General features: G+C 46.2%; 1 protein-coding gene across 1 annotated transcript in view; it reads left to right on the forward strand.

Annotated features, from left to right (window-relative positions):
• Positions 1 to 297: 297 nt before the first annotated feature.
• LOC143429936 (Krueppel-like factor 6) overlaps positions 298 to 22580 on the forward strand; it is a 519442-nt gene continuing 497159 nt past the window's right edge. Inside the window, exon 1 of the mRNA XM_076905796.1 lies at positions 298 to 1223. Within this exon, the coding sequence (XP_076761911.1) occupies positions 1122 to 1223 (102 nt within the window). The 5' untranslated portion in view covers positions 298 to 1121. The remainder of the gene's footprint in view (positions 1224 to 22580) is intronic.

Raw genomic sequence — 22580 nt, forward strand, 5'->3', positions numbered from 1 at the left:
GGGAAAAAAGCCGGTAAGTGACGGCCGGAGCCGCGTGTGTTTCTCGCTAGAGTGTATACGTACACGAGTTATCGAGGCGAAAAGGACGCGAGAGGAAGGTCAGTGAAGAGAGAACGTCGATAGTGATCGCGCTGTAATTTCGCAGCATAGAGAGAGAGAGAGAGAGAGAGAGAGAGAGAGAGAGAGAGAGAGAAAGAAGGAGAGAGGGGGAGAGAGAGAGAGAGAGAGAGAGAGAGAGAGAGAGAGAGAGGGTATATGTAAAGGAAGAGAAACAACGGAAAGAGGAGAATCCACGGAGCTCCGAAAGAATCGGAGCAGACGCAACGAGCGAAGGAAGAAGAGAGAAGGAACGCGAGAAGCCGAATGAATCGAACAGATACCGACAGGTTACGACTCGTACCGGCGTTTTGACGTTTCGTCTTTCGTAGTCACAAGGGTTCTCGGTTGTCAGGTTCCACGTATGATGGATGCTGTCGCGCGTTTCTCGTGTACGCGACGCTATCAAGAACAGACAGAACGTCGATCCGCACAAGCAACGGCGTTGCAGTGAAATCCGCGCCCGGCCAGCAGAGATCGTGCAAGTGCGTCGCGTGCCGCTTTTTCCGTCAACAATCGGATCGGCGCTGGTGGCAGGAGCAACAGTAAAACGCCGGTAGTGCGAGCAAATATTTCTGTCGCGATACGCGAATCGGTACGGCTCGCGGTGTTTGTGTGCGCGCGCGGCAAAAGGAAGAGGTTCGCCGGGTGGTCCCTCTCTCGTCCTCCTCGACCAGAATCAACTGCGAATCTCTCTCCACGCTCCGTATCATCGGTCTCTGTCGGTCATCCTGCCGCGGTGACGTCGTAACCGTCGGTGCTTCTTCGATGATAAACACGTGTGCGTGCCACTACCTGCTGCGTGTACGTGCGTGCTTTAAAGTCACGAGTCGCGTATCGGCGTGCAGTTAGTGACCGCGCTTCGTTACCATCCAACCGTTCGTAATACCAGTATATTTAGAGACGCGGAGTTTTGTTGTTTGTTTATATCCCCCTGTTGGTTTTAATTCGATTCGAGAAGGAATCGGTTCGTTGTTCTTTTCCCTTGTGCCCAAGCAAGTTACGAACGGATCACCGGCGTAACCATGGATATCCTGCCGAGTGGGAACATATTTAGGGAGTTGCAAGACATACACGACACCGGATACTTTTCGGCCCAGCCATCGCTCGAGGATCATTGGCAACAGGTAAGAATACGTCATCTACTTTTCGCAAGTCCTTCTCCGTTCGTCCCTCCGATGGAACGGAGCAGTGAATCAAATTGAAGCGTCTCGCGTTACATCGCAACGTATACATACGAGGAAGTTTAAATGGCGACCGTGAATTTCGAATGTGAAAAGACGCTCGTAACCTCGACCGCCATATTTAAATTTCTAACGGTCAACGTAGTAATGCGCGTCGCTGTCCATTGAGTTAATTGACGGGCGCGAATTAAATTATACGCTCGTCAGCACGTGTCTTCCTTTTAACGAGATTTCAAAATTTCACACAGATCGAAAAATTTACGATAGAAGCGTCTGCTCTGCGCTCTACGCGAGCTCTCCTCTCGCCATTGCTGGACCTAATCGCGCGCTCCGTAAGCGATTTTTAAAACTGAACTCTGCGATTAACTGGTCGATGGTACTTACCTGTAATTCCAATTTAGCGACCGCATACCACGGAAGTGCGATTTTTCTTGAAATTTTTCGGTCGCGCTCCGTTTAAATCGATTATCGATATGCAGCGGGCTATTATGACGGGACGACCTTGAGTGGTATTAGATCGGTGTGTACGTTCAGTGACGCGGCCGAGCGTACTATAGACGGCGCGTCCTGTTTGTTTACGAGTGTGCAATGACCTTCCAGTGGCCGGGGAAGGCAAGAGGGACGTATACTTGTTCCCCATTCAATGTATCTGCCGGAGTACAACAGTTTCCTCGCTTCGTTAAAATAGTACGGGCGACGTCACTGGTAACGAGCCATGAGCTCGCGTTGCGTATCGCCTTAACGGTTCGCCATCGTCACGATTCCGTGGAATTTGCAACTTTTTTTCTCGATCTCATTCTGGGTCGCCGATACTTTTCGCTCATGTCAGCGTTTACGAATGCACGGGATATTTTAAAACGCACGAGATGAACGTTGAACAGGGGCAAATTCTGTTGGTAGAAGTATACAGGATTTGTCGTCTCGTTTCTTTTATGAAAAAGAATGGAACGTTTGCATCTTTATTAGGGTCAACAAATTCTGGTCGATCGACTTAATTGTTCGATTAAGATACTTCAAATATATTTCAATAAAAATATAAAGCTGTTCGAAAAATTAGAAGAAATCTCGAAACGGTTCTTCTTCGATCGTGTTCCTTCGTTGTCGACTGATTTCATCGTTTACATAATTACGTTTTAATTATCGCCGCTTTAATTACCGATGGTGCATCTGATCGTCGTGCGCACCGGGAGGAAATTTATGGCGAGAAAATCTCGGTTTGTCGCTTGGCACTCGACATTTGACCTGCGCAACATTGTTGGGTCGGGTTTAGTTTGGCGCTGTGCCTAATTGAACGTCTCGAAGGGTTTCCAGCGGAAAACCGGCCGGGCACTTTAGTCGCTTTCTCCTCTTCCTCGTTAATTACCCGTACGATCGAGTGTTTTTATTATCGGCCAAGAAATACGTCACGCTAGCCAGCTCGTTTCCAAGATCGGCCACGCTACCTCGTTCGACTCTTCGTTGTCCTCCTCAATTACGATCCTCCCGATTGCATTAATTTACCTCGTGGCTCGTTTCCTTTTACCGCGACTTTGTTCGCCTCGCCGTTCAAATCGAATTTCTCGGAAGCGGCTACTATTTTAAATGGAATTTCTCCGACTCTCCGCGACTCCGCGGGATTTCTCCTGTCCGAAGAGCCACTCACCTAAGCTAAACATTGCCCGTAGAGAGGAATATCGACTATTTAACCCATTCGCTGGAAGCACAACATTTCTTGATCGCATTACTATATATCTGTTTTAAGTTTCCGCTAAGTTCAGTTTATTTCAAGTTTATATGTACTTGTTCTAGATATTTCTATTTCGTAGTTAACAGCGAATGGGGTTAACCCCTTCGCTGCGGAGCGATTGCTCTCTGGGTAGTTGATGCGACAGTGGGAGAATCGTTCTTAAACACGGAGCGCGTATCATTGATATTTATGAGTATCATATTCGTATGCTGCCAGTACGTCGAAAAAAAAAAACGGTTGACTGTGCGTTATTAGGCAGAGTTGCGGATAACGTTCGCTCGGTTCACAGCGAAAGCGTTGAAACGCATTTAAAATATAACGACCCTGCCATCCGCGAATGTAGTTATGGTTGGCAGCCAATAGATTAATCGCTCTTAATATCTCTTCGTCCATCGTTGTATCTTTTGCATTCGACGATCATCACGCAGCTTTCGAGTTAGCTCGTTTATCTGTTTTATCGAGCGAACCAGGCATAGAATTTGCATGCACGCAGGTTGGCTCGTTCGAGCAGCTGATCCCATTGTTCCGGACACTGTGCTGCAGTTGCGCGCAAGTGGAATCGCGATTGGGAATTTTTGCTCGCCTCGCAACGTCCGCCCAAAAGTAACGCTATTTTTCCAGTCGGTGCGGGCACCGTTTTCACCAAGCACTTGCTGATCTACATCGACAGCGTCATCCGATAGGCGAGCAGATGTTGGTCGAGTCCCATCGACAACGCGACAGCGTTAGTCGCCTGACCGATAATGCGTTTCGACAGGTGCTCTGTTGTATATTCTTGTATTCAGAATTTTACACGATCCAGTTTCGCCAGCGATTCTCGTCGTTGGGGAGTAATGATTAAAAAGGGCGCCTGATTAAAATTTCATTGATTATCTTATTATTTTATCGATTCGACGATGTCGCAACCCGAGGGTGCAACCCTGTGGAAGTTTGCCGCGAATCGGGTGCTTAAAATCGAAAAAAGAATCGTAAGTAAGGGCGTTGGTAAGGGCGACCAACGATAATCTGTTATTAGTTATTTGTTTACACGTCAGTATCGCAATTGCGTGTCTGAGAACAAGCGTGCGAGTACAAACAACAGGAAACAAGGTGTTTCTGATCTAATCTGATAGATATTACCAGATAGGAGTAATCTGATGGTATCATTTTGTAACGTTATACGTATAACGTTCAAAATTGCTATTCGATTTATTTTGACCAAAGCGGTAATTCCTTGAAACGGAAGTAAAAAGCACAGAGTAATATTTTCCTAATATTATATTAACGATATGCATATCATGGAAAGAATAGCACATCTATTAATATTCCGGGTGCGTAATCGATATTTTGCAAACGGTGTGTTTGCTCAAAAATTGGTACGGCTCGTACGAATTGATACGAGTACACTGGTTATACGCGCGGAACGCGAGGTACGAAAAGTGGAATTCACGGTGTTTTTCCACCGTGAAATTAGATTGAGAATCGGTACGCGTTATCGATCGATCAGTTCGTAATGTTTGAATTCTCGAAGCGGCTGTTCCTAGAACGTTACCTATTAATGCAGCTAATTGCGATAATTGCTCAGACAGCACAATAATGAGTCAGTAAAAAGGCGGCTGCGTTAAAAATAACGAGTGTAAGGCGGCGGGCGACCTTGCTGAAGTTTCCTTTCATCTAACACCTGATGCAATTACTGAAATACATCCTACGTATCGAGCCGCGATGAATTATTCATTCTTGATACGTTAAGCGGATCCAGAGGCCTCTGATGCACGAGTATCCGATCCGTACGTATGAGCCAGCGGATCCTCTCCTGCGCTCGTCTCCTTCGTTTCAGCGGACGTGCGCGAAAATATTTTTCCGCAAATAATTCAGCGAATTGAATAATTGATCATTGGACGCATCGCGTCCATCGCGTCGCGCATAAATGTTTTCGCCGGAGCAACGCGGCTCTCGCTTCCTCCATTAATACACGCGATACGATATTGCACGCCCGTGAATCAGTCGCGAGTGAGCATTTTTTATTCCCTGCGAAAGAAGACAAGTGCATTTTTAATATTCTCGATAGACCTCGTTCTAATTAATTACTGTGGAATTAAACGTTTCCCAATATATTGTATTATAATTATGCTAGGTATAACCTAATCCTATGATAATTGAGCTTTCTCCGCGCATCGTTTCGTTCAGTTTTTCTTCTTTCTACTTGTTCGCGTTGCGACAGACGCGTAAGGCCGGTTTCCCTACCTAATACGGAACGGTATTTATTTTTCACATATTTTGAGTGGTCGCGTTGCGTCGCGAGCTCGCCACCGGCGAAAATCTTCGCTCCCATGAGAATTATGCGGTTGCGAGAGTGGTCCCGGGTCGGTCCACATCAGTGGTATTTTTATTCGCCTCTCGTATACGAGTCGTGGCGCTTCCACTTCGCGTCGCGTATTACGACACGCTCGGCCCGACGCGATATTTTACGGCGTGTGTATCGGCGCGCAGGTACGTTTCACAATTCCATCGCGAGTCGCGTGCATTGCCGACGACAATCCCGCTTCGTTTCTCTTTCCCTCCACACCGTGATTTCCGCGACCGCCGCCCTCTCCTCTCGGGCTGCACACAGCGCGGCTTGCATTCGCTTATCTATCGAGAATTTCGTGAGAGTTTCTTTTGCACGACTTTCACCGGTACGTGTGTTGCTTCCCCTTCGCCGAGCCTCGAATTTTATAGACCAGACCATAAATAACGGGGAACTCGTGCACGGCTACGCGACCGAGATTGGAAATTTGTTGGGTCTTCCTCTCCTGGTTATTGTACAACGAATCGACGTGGAAGCGTGTCCGGGAAGAAATCCACGTAACTCGTTGCCCTTTGCTATTTGATGAACGTTCTGGTAAATCATGACGTTGCGTTCTTTACCGACACGAGCTGAACCGAGAAACTTTTTATTCGTCTACGGTGTACACGGTAATACTGGTCTTTTCATCTCTAATTTTTACTTTTATTTACATTTCAATTTGTATCCGAAAGTCCCCTCAAGCTGTACCCTTTATATGAAGTATGATTTACACATATAATCGATATCATATTAATGAAATACTCAACTAACGAGCAATACTCGGAACATGTATTAATTTCACTAACTTTTTAGTTGTAACTAATATTTTTAATAATATATTGTCTGATATAATTATTTGTGTAATTCGTGTTTCCACCGGAACTGCATATTTTTGTTTTCCGGTTATCGTTGTAGCGAAATTCAGAAATTCGCTACGCGTATACACGCAAGTACATATACATAAACTTTTTGCCATGTTTTCTTGTTTAGTTTTCTATTAAAAAAGAGGCTATATCCCTGGACAGAGAAAAACGATCCGCGAGTCAGTTTCACCGGTAAACAGTAGTCGAGGTATTCGTGACGCTTCGCACTCTTTCCCCCCTGTTTTTTCCTGTCACACTCTCGCCCGGCGATATATACATACACGTGTATTCCCGGACGGCCGGTGAAAAGAGCAAATCTGAACGTCGGTGACTTGACCGAGTGCCGGTGTGCATCTCCGCTTCGAGCGCCTCTTCTCTGTTCAGTTTCTCTTGTTGGGATCGGAATAAGAATATCCAGACGCACAAAAGCGTTTTGGGTGAATGGGCCCTGACGTAACTCTTTTGTCTCGAACACGGGCCGCTGGTACGCGACTCTGTCCCGTTCGTATTCTAACCTCCCTTTTTCCACCCTCGATCTCTGTCTCCCGCTTTTTCCCCCTCCTCGCGGCCATCCTCTGGGCCACCGATGCGCGCAATGGGACGAGAAACAATGGTTTCACCGGTACAATGGCTCGCAATGTGAGTGATGCGAAAGATGCCATTGTACCCGTGGCTACGGAACGTGGCATTGTTAACCTTCGATGGCGCAACCTCCTTTTCTAGCCACGCTACCTGCTGCGTTTCCTTCGGATCCGTGTACCGCTTGCCAAACTATCGAATCTGCGCGACCATCCCAGCTAAATAGTCACCGCTTACAGATTAGAATTCTGTGTTTTCGAAAAATTCCGATAAGGAGCGAACGTTCCCAACGCAGACGCGAAAAATCTGCTTACCTCGACGGCACACGCATGGGAAATATCGATGCGTCCTGTGAAAACCACGAACGCAGGATGTTCTCGCGGTAGTTACGGTACTCTCTCTCTCTCTCTCTCTCTCTCTCTCTCTCTCTCTCTCTCTCTCTCTCTCTCTCTCTCTCTCTCTCTCTCTCTCTCTCTCCCTCTGTTCCCGTTCCGTTTCGAGGGGGACACGGCGCGAGTGCGTTTCATTTCGAGACCGCGACGGTTTATTTCTGAGTTTGCTCTCACCCCGATGGCATGCCGCACGCATTCGTTTCGCCGTATCTCTCGCGAACGTGCCAAAACGAATCTTGTCGCGCGCCCGCGAGTTACGGCCGTCCCCGTTAAATCTCATTAACGACGGCTCGCGCGAGACCCGACGCCGACGGGACGAGTAAGTTCGAGCGCTTGTCGATTCGCATCTAACGCAACTCATTAAAAACGAAGAGAATGACACGAACCGCATCAATAATTGATGCGTTTACGCGATATCCGGAGTAACCGGCAAGGGGGAAAGGGTGGATCACAGTACGCGAAGAGAGATTTGTTCGCGTTTAATCTCGCGATCCGGGTCGCGGGGGTCAGTGGTAAAGCGGTGGAAACCGGAAATGCGGGAAGGGAACAACCGTGCCGCGGTATACGGGACAAAAGTACGCGTTCGTTTGTAAAGAGCAGAGATAGCGTAGCAGGCTCCGGAGAAAGAGATGAGAGAAACGCTTGGGAAAGCCGGCAGAAAAAGGCGACACAGCCGATCAAACCGGTCGAGTATACCACTGGTACGCCCGTAGTAGACCAGACGTCGTGGAAGGACGTTGGCCGCGCCTCGGAAACCTACGCCTTGGTGTCTCCGATCAAGATGCCGTGTCTTTTGCGTAACTCTCGGTGTCCTTCGCACCGGGGTGAGTGTACGAGCACCGTTCGCCAACTCGCGATATTCGATGCCGGATCGTTAGGCCGTGTATTAATATACTTAGAACGATGATAACGGCGGTAATTTATTATTAATCTCAGCGGGATAGCCCGTTCGATATGGAAACTCGTAACTGGAGTGCAAGATAGATAAAGACGGCATGAAAGTACACAGAGTCTGGACAAAAAAAAAGGAAAGAAGACGCAAGGAATTTACGTAATAACGATAATACTTTACTTCGTGGGCAAAAGTTCTCTGATAAATACGATAAATCGTTAATCAAGGAAGAATTGTACAAGACCAGTTAATGCAGTAGTTTTGAAAAGAAAGGAGGATCGATAGGAGAATATTTTGTATGATTTGATTTTTGTAAAAAATGCGTGTAATACGCTTTATTAAGTATAGGTTTAGATTAACAGATTAGATTTTAATTTAATAATAAACATATCATAATATCTGTATACGATATAGTTTTAAATAATGTAACTGGTAACACAAATAAATGAAAGTTTCCAGTGCAAAGAACGAAATTAAGGAAACGAAGAAATTCTAAACGGAAAGTAAAAGCGAGTCATACAATTTCCAATATTCTTTTCAAATTCTGAAACCAATTGTTTCTACAAGCCATTACATTGTACGGATAACAATGGACGTGAATTTATCGGGCCTATTATTATTATTGTTATTATTATTATTATTATTATTATTATTATTATTATTATTATTATTATTATTATTATTATTATTAATCAGACGCGAGGATACAAAACGGTTCGGTAGGAGGGCAGACGTGGACAGGATCCCGTGTTAATAGATGACCATTTTGCGTCGAAGGTAAAATCAGGAGAGAGAAATTTGCGTAGATAGTCACACTCGAATTAACGCGCTTTCGGCGAACCTGCCGGTTGTATCGAACTGGTGCGCGGCCAGAGCGAAAGAGGGTGAAAGAGCGAAGGGACGGTTGAGAGAGCAGTGCACGGGGGTGGTACAAAAACCGAAGAGAGAAACAAAGGACCGATAAAAACAAATTGGTCTTCCCCTCCTCGCCCCTTTATCCGTCATTCGGTCCGACGGTTTGATCGGTCGGACAAATTTTGTGGCCGTTTTGTTCGACGTGCGCGCGTACATTCGCGGCGGAAAGAAATATAATCCTATTCAAATTTATCAAAGCTCTCGCTGGAAACGCACACGGTATCAGCGCGTCGATAAAAGCAGGAGGAAAAAAGCGTGTTTCGTCGATATCGATGTTACGTGCTTTTCATAAATGTCGAGAAATTATCGAACATCTTAGGTTGATGATAAAGAAACGATAATAATACCGCAGCTTCGTTTCGTCATATTACCATTTTTCCTGTTTGTATCGTCAACTGTTCGATCGATGAATTTTCGATCCGATCGAGTAACGCAATCATTGACGCGGTAAGAAACGAATACCAAAGTGCGATTTACTGTTTCGATCAATTAAGGTTGGTCTCTCGAGGCGGCGGTTAGATAAGATATCGAGCCAATCGAACCGATTATCTTTACCTTTTTCGTCCATCTTTTTATAACTTTATAAAGTTTATAGGAGGAATTTTTCCGTGATGTCGATTGACAAGAACAGAAATAGATATTAGTTTCGTTGCGGTCTGAAATTAAAACTGATTGAAAGCTGTTGATTCTCGTTTGAAACACACGCTCGTAGACGCTCGTTTTGTAGACGATAAAACAACGCAGTAATAATGAACGCGCAAGAATTTTCGGTGGCTTACGGGTGAACGTGGAAACGGGTGCTCGCGGTGATTAAATAATGAAATTTGCAAACGAAAATCGTCGTAGACGCAGCGGAGCAATTACCGCGAACAACCTCGTAAAACGTATCGAGGCTACAGTAATTGTTTCAGAAAACGTTCGAGTTCCCGTCCACAGGCGAAGGTCTTCCGTGACCTTCGCGCGATCTGCAACGCGCAAACACCGCGGTTTCGCAGTTGAGAAACGCGTTCTAAATAAAAAGAACCGGATTTCGAGTTGTAAGTAAACGTTGTTAGAATCAGTCTGCTAGCCGATTAGCTGCCGGTCGCGAATCACGCGAAGAAACAAACGATTCCAGTTTCGACGGTTCCAACGGTCCGCGCGCATACGTACGTTTAACGAATGCCCTTTGTTGGGAAAGTCGAGCGTTTAGCTCGCGGCCAAACAGAAGAAGCATAAAGAGCCGCTTAATTTCGGGGGTTGGCGTACAGTTTCTTGTTTACTCGGGGAATCTAACAGATGGTGTTCTCCAAAGGGCACGTTGGCGGACAATGCTCGACTTCTGAACCCCCCTTGAGGAACGGGAAACGTAACAAGTCAAATATTTACCAGGATCGCGGGATCGAAAATTTAGCGACACGAGAGCGAGTATATTAGTAACAATACTAATCAATCTACAAGATAGAAACGGGATTTCCAGTAGCGCGATGTTAGTTTTCCGCTGGACGGGAAAATACGCGGCGTTACTACTAGCGTGTCTAGTGGAATTACGCAATTGCTCGAACGTGACGCTGCGACGCCCAAGCTTCGGGAACATGTCAGATGGTCTTTGTTTGTTTACAGGACGACACGGTAAAGTTATTCTTGGAGCTCTGGGAGCAGCGACTCGTCTAACTTTAGAGCGGCGCCTTTAGGCCGCGTTTCTGAAAAAGAAATGGCCAACATCTGAATCATCGAACGTAAATTCGCGGTGGTAAATAAGTAATCGAACGAGCAAGAGCGCGTGCGCTAATTGTACATTTTTTAGTCTGGGGAAAGAATGGAATAAATGGATCCGCTTAATATTTTAACACTGGCGGTGACACGGTTTCACGATGAATTTGCCATCGTAAATCGATTCGAGCGAGCGCATCTGCTTGTGTGTACGTGTAAACTGGTATGTAGCGCGGCGAGCCGGGTGAAAATGGGATATAAATATAGGAAGATGGCAAGCGCGTATGAAACGCGCGATATACCGCGCCGGTTTGATTGATGGACCGTGGTACGTGTAACCGGTATGATCGATAGACTCGTCTACGCAACTGGTACGTTTGCCACGAATTTTTTATGATTCATCGATAAGCATTCCAGTATAGCCCGTTACCAATAGATAAAGCTGTTTAATTTGCGCTGGCTGAATCAGCAGCGGGTAATCATCTTTGGAACGCGATCGCGGAGTAGTATCACGCTCGAAAAATGCTCCGCAAACTGCTCCACCGCTAGTTTGATAATGATAATGCTGTATTAAAAGGTATTAGGAAAAACTTGCGTAATTGCATCTTACTTAACGTCACGTTGTTTACGAGCCTTTCACTCGACTCTCTGAGTCGAGTGTTTATAATGCCAGCAATGTTCATTCACATCGTTTAGTATGTGCTTCTCTCTTTTATTCTCGTTCGCCTCGTTATTTTACGCCATTTCTACATTACTCGTGTCAGTTCCGTGTTGTTATTTCCAATGCAACGGTATCAGTGATAACTGATGCGACAACCTGCGCAGCTTCCTTATTTACGCCGCTGCTAACTTACGTTTTCGTTGCGTAACTTATCGAAACTCGATTCAACAACGCGACGTTTCGATTCGTTTCATCGATTATAAGACTAATTGTCTCCCTTCACCTCGACTTTATCCGTCGCACGGGTTAAGCGGATCGGATCCGCTGGCGACATTTGCATCGATCTTGCTCGCGAAATTTCCTCGTACGTCGGTATCGGCTGGTAAGCGGATCGACGCGGAAATCCGGATGTCGAACGACAAACACGGTTGCGGCGAGAGAGACGAATGGATATGGTTCGATCGTTAGGCTCGCCTTAAAGCTGTACGGAGGAACGTAACGGCGTTCTCACGGCCGGAAGCGAAACGATAAGTCGGCTGTTCGTTCAGCCAGCCAGCCGCGCCGTTAACAACTGGCAGACACGCGTTAATGGGTTTCAGCTCTGTAAATACATTAACGTTGCTCGCCCGCGTCGTGAATTGTCGTTACGACATCGCGGGCGTATCCCGTGCGTGAATTCGTCTCAACTTTTTCGAGATCCATTACCTGGATCTTCGAGCCTCCGGTTGCTCCAGTGTCCTTGGCCGGATGGAAATTAAAGGAGCATTTGTTTGATAAAACACAATACAAATTCCGCTTCGAAGGGACGCGTACTTGGAAATTTTCCTGTTTTTGTGTCTGCTTAATCTAAATATAGGCGTTTAGAAAACTCACTCGCGCTTATGCTCTTAGAAAAACGGCAAGAAAAGTAAGGCCTCGTCGTCTCGAAATAATTGTCGATAAGTATGTTTTTCGATCGCGTTCAATTCGAGCTACTGAATAATCCATTAACCTTAAATTGACCGGGAACGGGGCGAACGCGTCGCGTCAGAGCGTATCCGCTCGTAAACGAGATTTGTTTAGCTAGAGGAAAAACTCGATCGGGCAGCAGCGAACGGTGATTGGCAGAGCGGTGAACGCGGCGCATGAGCGCCACTGGACAGCCTCTCGAAGCTGCGCGGTCGCGTTGTAACGGAGCATCATTGATGTTAATGAGCTAGATTGGAAAGCTGTCCCGCGTTTGAAAGTTATCGAGCTCGAAACGATCGGCTGCCTCTTCCCTCTGCGCGCGCGATGCTCACGACGATGGCGATGGCGATGGCGATGGCGATGGCGATGGCGATGGCGATGGCGATGGCGATGGCGCGTAGAAACAAGAAGAGGCTCCACGCGAGACCCGCGCGCGTACACGCGCTCCGGGGAGGCGCAATTTCATGAATGAAATCTGAATAAATCAGCGCGGCGTGTTATTACGGGGCGTAGCGGGCACGATAAATCTCGCTAATAAACAATGACGGCCAGCTCCCCCCAACTGCTCCGAGGATCACGATCGCGGAAGGCTCGTGATCGGTAAGAATCGAGAACGCGACTTCGCGACAATGTCGCATTCGTTGGTTACGCGAGCTGTGATTGATAAGTGAACGACCCGCGTATCGCGATCGTATGTAATACTGATAATAATAGACCAATTCTTGGAACTGGATCTTCGTTGCATCAAGTATCATTAATCTTGTCCGCGTTGCGGATTAATTCCAACATCATTATGCATCATGTTCGATTGTATTTGCAATGCTAATGTTTCACGCTCGTGAAAGAGAAATATCATTTGTTACTTAGTCATTTTTATGGGGGCGTATTTATTTTAATACGTTTCGATTTTCCACCGAATGAAATTGATTTCAACGATCGTCGCGTATCGATTATTCGCATAACGAAAATCGCATAACGAATCGATTTCGCGGTGCGTCAAGGAAGTTACCGGTTTACGTATACCCCGCGTGCTCTTACGGTTTGAGAACCGCCCATATATACGTGTACCCATGCAACAGAAACAACACATTCGTCCGGGGCATTATTGGATCGATCTTGTCGTGGTGCAATTCAACCGAGCCTCGATGTCCAGGAACGATCCTGCGTAACCAGTTCCACTATACGATCACGCGCGCGTACCAATGATTTCTCTTGTCACGCGAGATGATGGACAGTATTGTGGGCTTACAACCACGAGACGAGTCTGGCTGGCGTGTTAAACCGTCCGAGAACAGCCTCGTGCCCGTTTAGATATCGTGTCGGTGACTCGTCCCGGGGAATAAATTAAGTTTCACCGATTCTATTTTAATATTTCATAAGCGTCCACCGAATTGGGTGAAACTTGGATGACTAATAGGAAAAAGAAAGGAGTCCTGACAGTGCCGTGACGATACCATCTCTCGAATCGTCGTCAGTTGGTCCAGCGTAGGTTTCTTCTAGCGTAGGCTCTCCCTCGTTGATACACGATAGGTACGGGGAGCCTCGAACACAGGATCGATGGACGATTATTTACGTCTACGTTCGGCACGACGGTAAAAAAGAAGGAAATTTATTGTTCCGTGTGTGCCACTTTCCCCGTCCGCTGGTACAGACGGTAGGTGTTAAGCAGAACGATGGCGGCACCTATCCAACGTCGGATTTACGCGGAACGTTATTTACAACCGGCAGGATACGCGAAACCGATTGTTAGGCGAATTTCAGCTCACCCCACGTATCTCCGGTTGATTTTCGGTCGACTTCTCCTCTCTTCGGCTATTTCACCGGCGATATGGGAGGAAATACCGATTACCCTGCTGTTATCGCGCAAGTCATTTCTTCGAATCGATTCGATTTCCCCCATGAAAAGTAGCTAAGATCGTTATCCAAGATATCATTTGTCGTCTGTACAGGACCAATCAATTCTGTCAAATCGTATACTTGACAGAAATTTGAAAAAATCAATTTTTATTCAGAAAGTAACAACAAATGATTCGAGACTTTTGTACGGTACGGTACGGTACGCGTGCGAGCAAATGCAGCGGCTGCGGAACGACGGATGGAGTGGCAGGAATCGTAACGAGTAGTTGGGAAACAGATATTGATCGCCGGCCGTGTGTACAACTCGCGAGTACTATGGGCCGCGGGTACACGTGCGCGTTTTCAGTGACGTAAGGATTTTCCGACGCGCATCACGAGCCGGCCGCCACGCTGGTTCGATTCTTTTCGTGCTCGTGATACCAACGAGTGGAACGAGACGATACGCAACGGCGAGCACAACAGTTTCATCCACCAGCCATTTTCGAATATGATTTTCGCTGTTTTCTTTTCTTATCAATCGAACCACTCGAATCACCACAATCCACGAACGATTTTGGAAATTCGAAAAACTCGTCAACCTCGTTCTAGAATAAAAGAATTCTTTTAGAAACTAGATTAGTCGAGCGTTGATTAAAATTTTCAACCGATTTTGTATTTTAGATTGAAAGGAGCGAAACGAGATCAACGAAACGATTGTCCGCGCGAAAGTGTGGAATCGTTCGCAGTTAAAGTAGCAAGTTCCATGAAACGCGTTTTATGTACACCGGGTGCACGGTCTCATTTACGGAGCAAAGTAGAAGCAGCCTCGAAACGGTGGTCGTTGAGAGACAAAACAGCTGTAACGTGAGAGGGAAGGTACTCGAGGTTTAGCTCGGCGTGCACGCCGACGTCGGGCTTGAAACACGACGAGCGTGCGTGCGCTTGGTTGTTTCGTTGTCCCTTACGATATCCGATACAATCGCGATATCGATACCGGCAGGCGCGACAGAATGTTTTCGTTGTAACGCGCGGCGATCGCCTCGTTACATCGCGGCTTCGCTACGCTAAAATCTTTGCCCCAAAGGGATATCGGTGGTATCGGACGTACCGAATAATTTCTTCTTCAAAAATTTCTACACTTCCAAATAATGCGTCTGGGCACATGCTGAGCACTCTTTTTTCTTTTTTTTTTTTTTTTTTCTTTCAATTTATAGGCCTTTTACCAACCACCACTCTTGACAATTAGAATGGTGTTATCTGAAGAAAATAGACAGAGTTTCAAGGTTGAGTTTTGTTAGATTTTTATTGAAAATCAAATACAAAAATTACTAAAAATACCATATCTTTCAACGTGTATATTTCTAAGATACGTTTATGTAAAATAAATTAAAAAATAAAATTTCAGCGTTTGTTTTAGTCAGACGTCTAAGAGTGGGATAGCCGTGGAGTTTGCTCATATGATTTTTAGGATGTATTTTAGTTTGGTGAGGCTGGATTTCGAAGCTGAGCACCATACTTGGCCGTTGTAACGTAAAACTGGTCTCAAATGTTTTTTGAGTTTGCAGCTATAGCTTTCCGAATTCTGTCCTCCAAGGCAGACGCTCATTGCAAACGGTTGTCGCCCCATGGTATTTTACTGCAAAGGGCAAGGGATCGAGGGTATTGATGGTAAATGCTGGAAGAACTTGATTGTATTTGTTTTTCGCCCTCCTTGGCTGATTTCGCTTGGCATCACTCACTAAAAACACATGCCTTTGCGAACCTACGTGTTCCTCTATCGAGTATATGACAACCAATGATACGAACGGAGTGGCACGCCAGGTATTTTCCATCCCAGTGATTTAACAAGTTGCAATTCCAGCGGATGCTCACCGTGCGCGTATACGCGCGTCGATCCACGGCATTAATTAATTCGAAAAGGTCGCTATAGGCTCGTTAGGTCAGCCCTATTATCGGGTAATTCGCTGTCGCGCTGGCTGATCGCGTGATACGCCGTTCTCCATCCCTCTTTCTGGACGTTCTGCTATCGACACTGCGTCCTGGGACCCCTGAATGCTTCGCCGTGATATAGTATTCGACGCGCGGATGGAAATTGTAAATTACGGTCGCGTTACTTGCGACGATTCGTAGTAATCGGAGCAACGCCGATATTTTTCCCATGTGTGCGTTGCAATTTATTATTATTATTATTATTATTATTGTTATTATTATTATTATTACTATTATTATTGTTGTTGTTGTCGTCGTGCTATTGCCATGGGTGCTATTATTATTCATTACTTTATTTCACACTGACAGGGAAACAAGCAGGACAATTGCGCGACTACAACGTTTGCGAACAAGCGATAACAAGTGTCGAATCTACATTTAGCCCCATTGTGGTTTATTGTCGCGAACTAATCAGTCCCGATTATCGAGAATGATAGAGAGGAAAGCGACGAAAATGTTGCAATTATTCTACAGCACAGTCATGCGATGCTCGTTCCAGAACATTCCGCGATCCTTCCCCGCTACGTCCTACTTCGTACCGAGCGAAATCACCCCCATAAACAATCCGCAAAAAGGAGGCACGTATTTCACCCGTTCCATTGACCAGACTAAAACCAACCCGGCCGATCGAAACGTAAATCCTTTCGTCGAACACCTTCACGAGCGTGTAGCACGTAATACCGGCATTCATTCGGAGCCGCGGAGGCTACGGTCACGGATACGGCTACAAATCGCCGAGGCGATCGTAAAACCATGCCGACTCTGGTGGGGAAGGGGAGGGGGGGGGGGGTGGCGTTGGGAACTGGCTGGGTGGTAATTACGCGAGTAGTATGAGTAGCGGGAGGGAGGGAAGGGTTGGGGGGGGGGCATTACTTCCGTCCGATATTTTTCCATTTCCACTGGTCGCGGCGGCTGCGTTTTTCGACGGTCCTCTCGTTTTCTTTCGCGAGATCAATAAATCGCGGAACCGTGGAGGCTGCACGGTCGTTCCTCCGCGTCTGCACCAACCCCCGCGGCCTATCGTCGTCCCTCGTCCATTCCCCACCACCCGCGACTCTCCCGCAAGCATTCGAAGTCGGCCGAGCGAACGATAATAAAATAATTCTTCGCCACAATAGACAATGCTCGCCGGGATGATAGTAATTCAAACCGGATGGAGGAAAAAGAGGCCGGTCGTTTTCCGTACTTCCGTGCCGCCTGCCGCGTTCTTCCTCCTCTCCTCATCGTTGCGCGATTCACGCTCTGGCCTTTTCACGAACCGTCCAACCCCTACGCGGTCCTTCGTCCACAGTTGCACCCTTTCTTCTTCCCACGTGAAATTTGTCATCAAAGTGAAATAATACGGTCCCCGTCGTAATTCACGTAAAAGGGCGAGCGTGGGTTCGTCGAGGGTGCTCGAACGTATTCGAGATCGGCGGAAAATTCCGTGGAAGTCTGATCGTCGCGGAAGATCGATCGCGGCACTGCAAACGATTAATGTACAAGTGGAAAGTGTTATTTAGCGTAATGGTACAGACTTAATACATATATATAGGTAATTGGTTTCCCACTTTTCTGTTCCCAGCGGTGAAGGCACACGATTCACTTTAGCTGAACAATGCAATTGATTCGACAAAATTGGAAGCAAAGAGGACAACATAAATTGTATTTTACTAATTTACGCTGCTCGCTTTACTTTGAAATCCGCTCAATATCGCATCTATTTTTTAGCACTTTATCTTGTATCAATTTTTTTAATTAATTCGAACGCTTTGAATAAAATTTGTTATCGTTGCTGATGATTGTCGATGATCGTCTCGATCTCGTCGAGAGAAGCGAAGTGGGATAGAAGAATGACAGAATGATAGAAGAACGTTGCGGCAGCGACTACTCTCTCGTTGTTCTGACCCCTTGCTGGATTACGATGTCCGGTGATAAAGCGTGCTCCAGTGACTGAGTGTCTCTCGTTGCCGTAATTACTTGGACGTCGCAAGAAAGAAGATCGTCGCTCGGTTCACGGTCTTTGCCCCGGGGAGAGGAGCGCGACGAGTTTTCTCTCCGCGGCAGTCCTGCCTTTTTCCTTTTCTTTTCCGCCTCTCGTTTTCCTCCTGGCTGTTCCGCGCCGTTTCGAGCCGCGCTAACCCGCCTTTACTCGAAAGCTCGACGAGCGAGTTTTAACGAGAAATTAATATCTCGAGTAAGTCGGCTACTGCTTCAGAAGGAGATCTTCATCTTTTTCTTCGTCTATCTGTATCGCTTCAGCGCCGTTTCAGCTTCAGTTTCTCTCCAGCTTTCTCTCCTTTTTCTCCCTCCCTCTCCTCCCCCTCACCCTTGCTCTCGCCCCGGGATGAGTCTACTTTGTCTCATCTGCACGCTTTTTCCTCCAGCTTTCCCTGTTTACTCCTTAGTCCGTCCCGTCGGCTTGTCACTTAACACTGAATACGGCATTCGAACTTTGTTGCGGAACAATGAAACATTTTTCACCACTTTCCGTCTTCTCAAATGTATATTAAAATGTATGTACGCGTTTCGCGTAACTATATACAGGAGCAGATGCTCGACTTTTTTCTTTATTTTACTTAGTTCAGTATTTCACTGAAACTTGGTCATTTGTTTAATTGTTCGTTAAATATTTTATATTCATGCGAGAGAGAGAGAGAAAGAAACTACAGCGAACGTATTTCCGATGAGCGGTTAATTAACTATTTATGAACAGTAATGCATATTTATATACGTACGTTTACCAGTGTGAACGCGAAAATGTACCTATATTAATTCTACATATTCCGCACCATTATCATAATTTCCATCGCATCATAATACTCTGCTTTATTTATTTATTTATTTATACTCGGGTATGCAGACGTATCTTCCCGTTGAACGCAGCCTTTTTCTTTGCTTCTCATATCACGGATGCCTCCTACGCACGGTTACGCCTTCCATTATCCTCGGAGGTGCAGTCGGTTGCACTTTAATTAGCCGATATTAATGCCTGTGGGAAGCATAAGAATGCTCTAAAAATCCGTTTCATCGGTCCTCGACGAATGATGTTTACATCGGCTTTTATCGGATCCGTAACACGGAGTTACGGACGGTCCTCGGCGTCTGCGCGGGAAACGTGTCGGAGCTCGAGATTTTGTAGGATTCCTGGCGATGACGTCACGGATTCCACGGCACGGATTTCCCGGAAGACGGTACACACAGATATTACACCCACCGCGTTCTTTCCCGATGGCCGCTCACCTTCCGTACCGTATCTCACTCGGCGGCCAGTTAATACCAGCTGTCGCTCAGTCATCGACTTCCGCGCCGCACCAGAGCCTCTGGCTAACTCCCCGCGCGTACACATCCGAAACACGGGCTTTGGCAGACATCTGGCAACCATCCATGTCGGATACTCGAAAAGCCCCGGTCGCGTTCGTGTACCTATACGCGGGACGCCACCAACGGCCTACGGGAGCCTGGACCCTAGGTATTTCGAGATGTACGATGAAACTGCGCCGTGGTCCGCCGCACTCTTCTGCGGCGTCGAGATCCTTTTTTTATGTCTACCTTGCGCGGGGAGCGTGCGATCAACCTATGGCATCGAGACATTTTATTAACAAATTTGTAGTAATACATATCTACTTTTGTTTTTCGAGACTCATATGAGGGTTATCAAACCTTGAAACGAAAAGTTTCTTATACCGAGTATTGGGTATTGCAAGTTTTCGCAATTTTTCGCAACCACCGAAACTAGAAATACGCACAAAAACTGACTTACAGAGCGGTTATCATTCGAAAGCTTAAATTTTTCGTTAAGAGAAGAGATTTCGACCCCTTCCCCTCCGTTATTTCAAGGCCTGTAAAAATGTTAAGCGGCCGTTGGGAATTTTTCATTCCATTCGAAGGGAATATAGGATCCTTTAGTTATTAGCGTTTGTGTGAGATGCGAGCGACAGACTATGCCGCGATGCGTGGGCTGAAATGTAGAGTCGTAAGCTTGTATTCTATGTTGAATAGAATCTGAAGCTGGGATTCCACATCTGTAACATTCGGACGCATTCCGCGCATACTGGCAAAGAGGCCATTTCAGGCTAAATTCGCCGTCGTACTAGATCTCGCGTGTGCAACATACGACCGTGCACCGTTCTAACGATTTTAGACGCTTTGAAATGGGTCGATTTTCATGGGTTACCCTGCTTTTCGAACGCTCTGCGTTCAGACGGAAATTTTTAAATAATTCTAATCTTTGTTGGACTTGCAATTTATGGAATATCTCGCACTTTGGACGACGACCGCCTCGCTTAGAAATGGAGTGGAATTTTTAAAGGATTACGTCGAGTTTTCAAAGTTTTCGAGACACTGACACTTTGATGCGACGCATTGAAAGCCCGTCGTCGGCGGATTTCGATCGAGCCGCTGTCCCAGTCGCTTCGCTTTAATCCACGAAGAACGGGACGCGACGCCAGCTGCTAATGAATTTACACCGTCGCGTCTCCTCTAACGTCATTAGTGTCTTCGACACGGTAAACAGAGCTCCGTTCCGTCCCCTTTCATCGAGCAGATGCGTATGATCGTTAAAAAAGATTCCAGTCGAAAGGGGCATCCCCGTCGCGCGAGAACGCTCGTAAAATTCGTCTGACGCGTTCGTCGCTCGACGTGTTTGTCGCGAACCTTTTTGAATCGCGGTTACCTTCGGAACACAGGCGTTCCATTGCGATCTATCTACTCGTGAATAAATCTCGCTCGTAACGAGTTGGACAATCGAATCGCTGTTCGATCTGTTCATCGATGCTCCTTTAAATCGATACGAACGTTGATCTATATCATTGCTGTACGCATTGGTCGTAACGATCGCTTTGATTCCATATGCGTTGCGATTCCTCGTTTTACGTTTCCAAAGGCGATCGTTGCGTCACCAGACATCGATAGGAGGATCAATGGGTGCCACGAACCGATCATTGATCTACGACTCGAACGTTCGATGCTCGTCGATCGATTGAGCAATTTCGTGGAAATAGTGAAACCCTCGTGCCTCCATATTTAGTCTTCTGTGTTGGACCGTTCGTTCTTCCGCTCTTACGAAACAGGTTCGACCGCATGGCGTATATGGAGAAACACCGTGTCGTATCTCGACCGCGCGAGGGAACGTTATTGGAACGTATTTAAAACGACTCGTGACTGCAGTTTCCGGAGATTTCTCGCCGCCGGAGTCCGTACAAACGGGAAAGTAGCCATTCGGGGCATTGAATCGTGCTATCGATCGTAATCGCGATACTTGAAATATGTTTTTGTGGTTCCACGTGCGCGCGCGCGCGCGCGAAAAATCCGATTACCCCTGATAACCACTCGCGCGGCGACAGCACTCCGCACGGGGATGATTAGGTACTTCCTGACCGTTAAAATATTGCTCGCGGGAAATCGCGAGCAGGATCTCCGAATCGATATCTCCGCGAAGTGAACTTTCATCGCAGATACGGCACCATCCCTAAAACGGTTAAATGAGATCTCACGATAGCGAGCATTCTATGCTCTATCTCCGAGTGGTACTAAACCGCTGTTCAAAGATACCTAACACGGCCTTCAGCGATAGTTTCTGTTCTTATCTTTCAGGTTTCCATGCCACTAGACATTTTTTACGTTCCATCAATTGTCAGAGTCTTAGCGCATTACGTCTTCCCTTATTTTACTGCCAATATCTACGTAGAACAAAGGGGGGCCTTGGGTTGTCTTCTGAAACGGGACGGTATTAACCGGAAGAGACGAAGAATCAATCAGTTGAACATTAGTAATCCGTAAGAACCGGTCGTGTACCCTTTTTTACGAGTAACATCCAATAATTTTATTAAACATAATTAATTAAGAATTAACTTAGAAAAAATATTCAAACATAAATTTACAAAGATATTCTTATATTTTATCGATTTATTCTGGGTAATTTTTTACATCTAATACTATGTCACATACTCTACCGTTGCTTCAATTTTCTCTATCATTAATTTCTTCAGAAATACAGTCGATCCTGTTTTTCATTCAACAGTTCAAAACCAAATTTGTCTTCGCTGGAGTTAATTGCCCTCCTGAAATCTGTATTTGTAGGGCTTCAGAACTTAAATTTAGTCGATGAAAAATTTTAGTTGCCGCATGAAACGCCGTGGCGACAGAGAGTCGCCTCTCGAGTGCAAGAGGTTCAAACCATATGATCCATTCTGATCGAATACTTCCGTTAATCTCCGAGATTAAAAGAGAAATTTTACATACATGTAAGTGCATGAAAACGATTGGATTTCTGTTTTGTATAATACATAGAGTCGTATAAATAGAGATACATGTAGTTTACATTTGGATATAATAAAGTTGAACGCGCGTGCAAGGGAATCTTTTCATAGATAGACCTCGACCTCGCTCGAAATTCTTCCACGGCGGTCGGCATTCTTGTCGAGTCGGCCTTTCGTCCTTTCCACGCGTTCCATCGTTTTTTCCGTTTAGCCCGTTCCTTCGAAGAAAAGCACGTGGCGACCGTGAGTGGCGAGGAACGTTT

The sequence above is a fragment of the Xylocopa sonorina genome, chromosome 12 (genome assembly GCF_050948175.1).
Source record: "Xylocopa sonorina isolate GNS202 chromosome 12, iyXylSono1_principal, whole genome shotgun sequence".
NCBI lineage: Eukaryota > Metazoa > Arthropoda > Insecta > Hymenoptera > Apidae > Xylocopa > Xylocopa sonorina.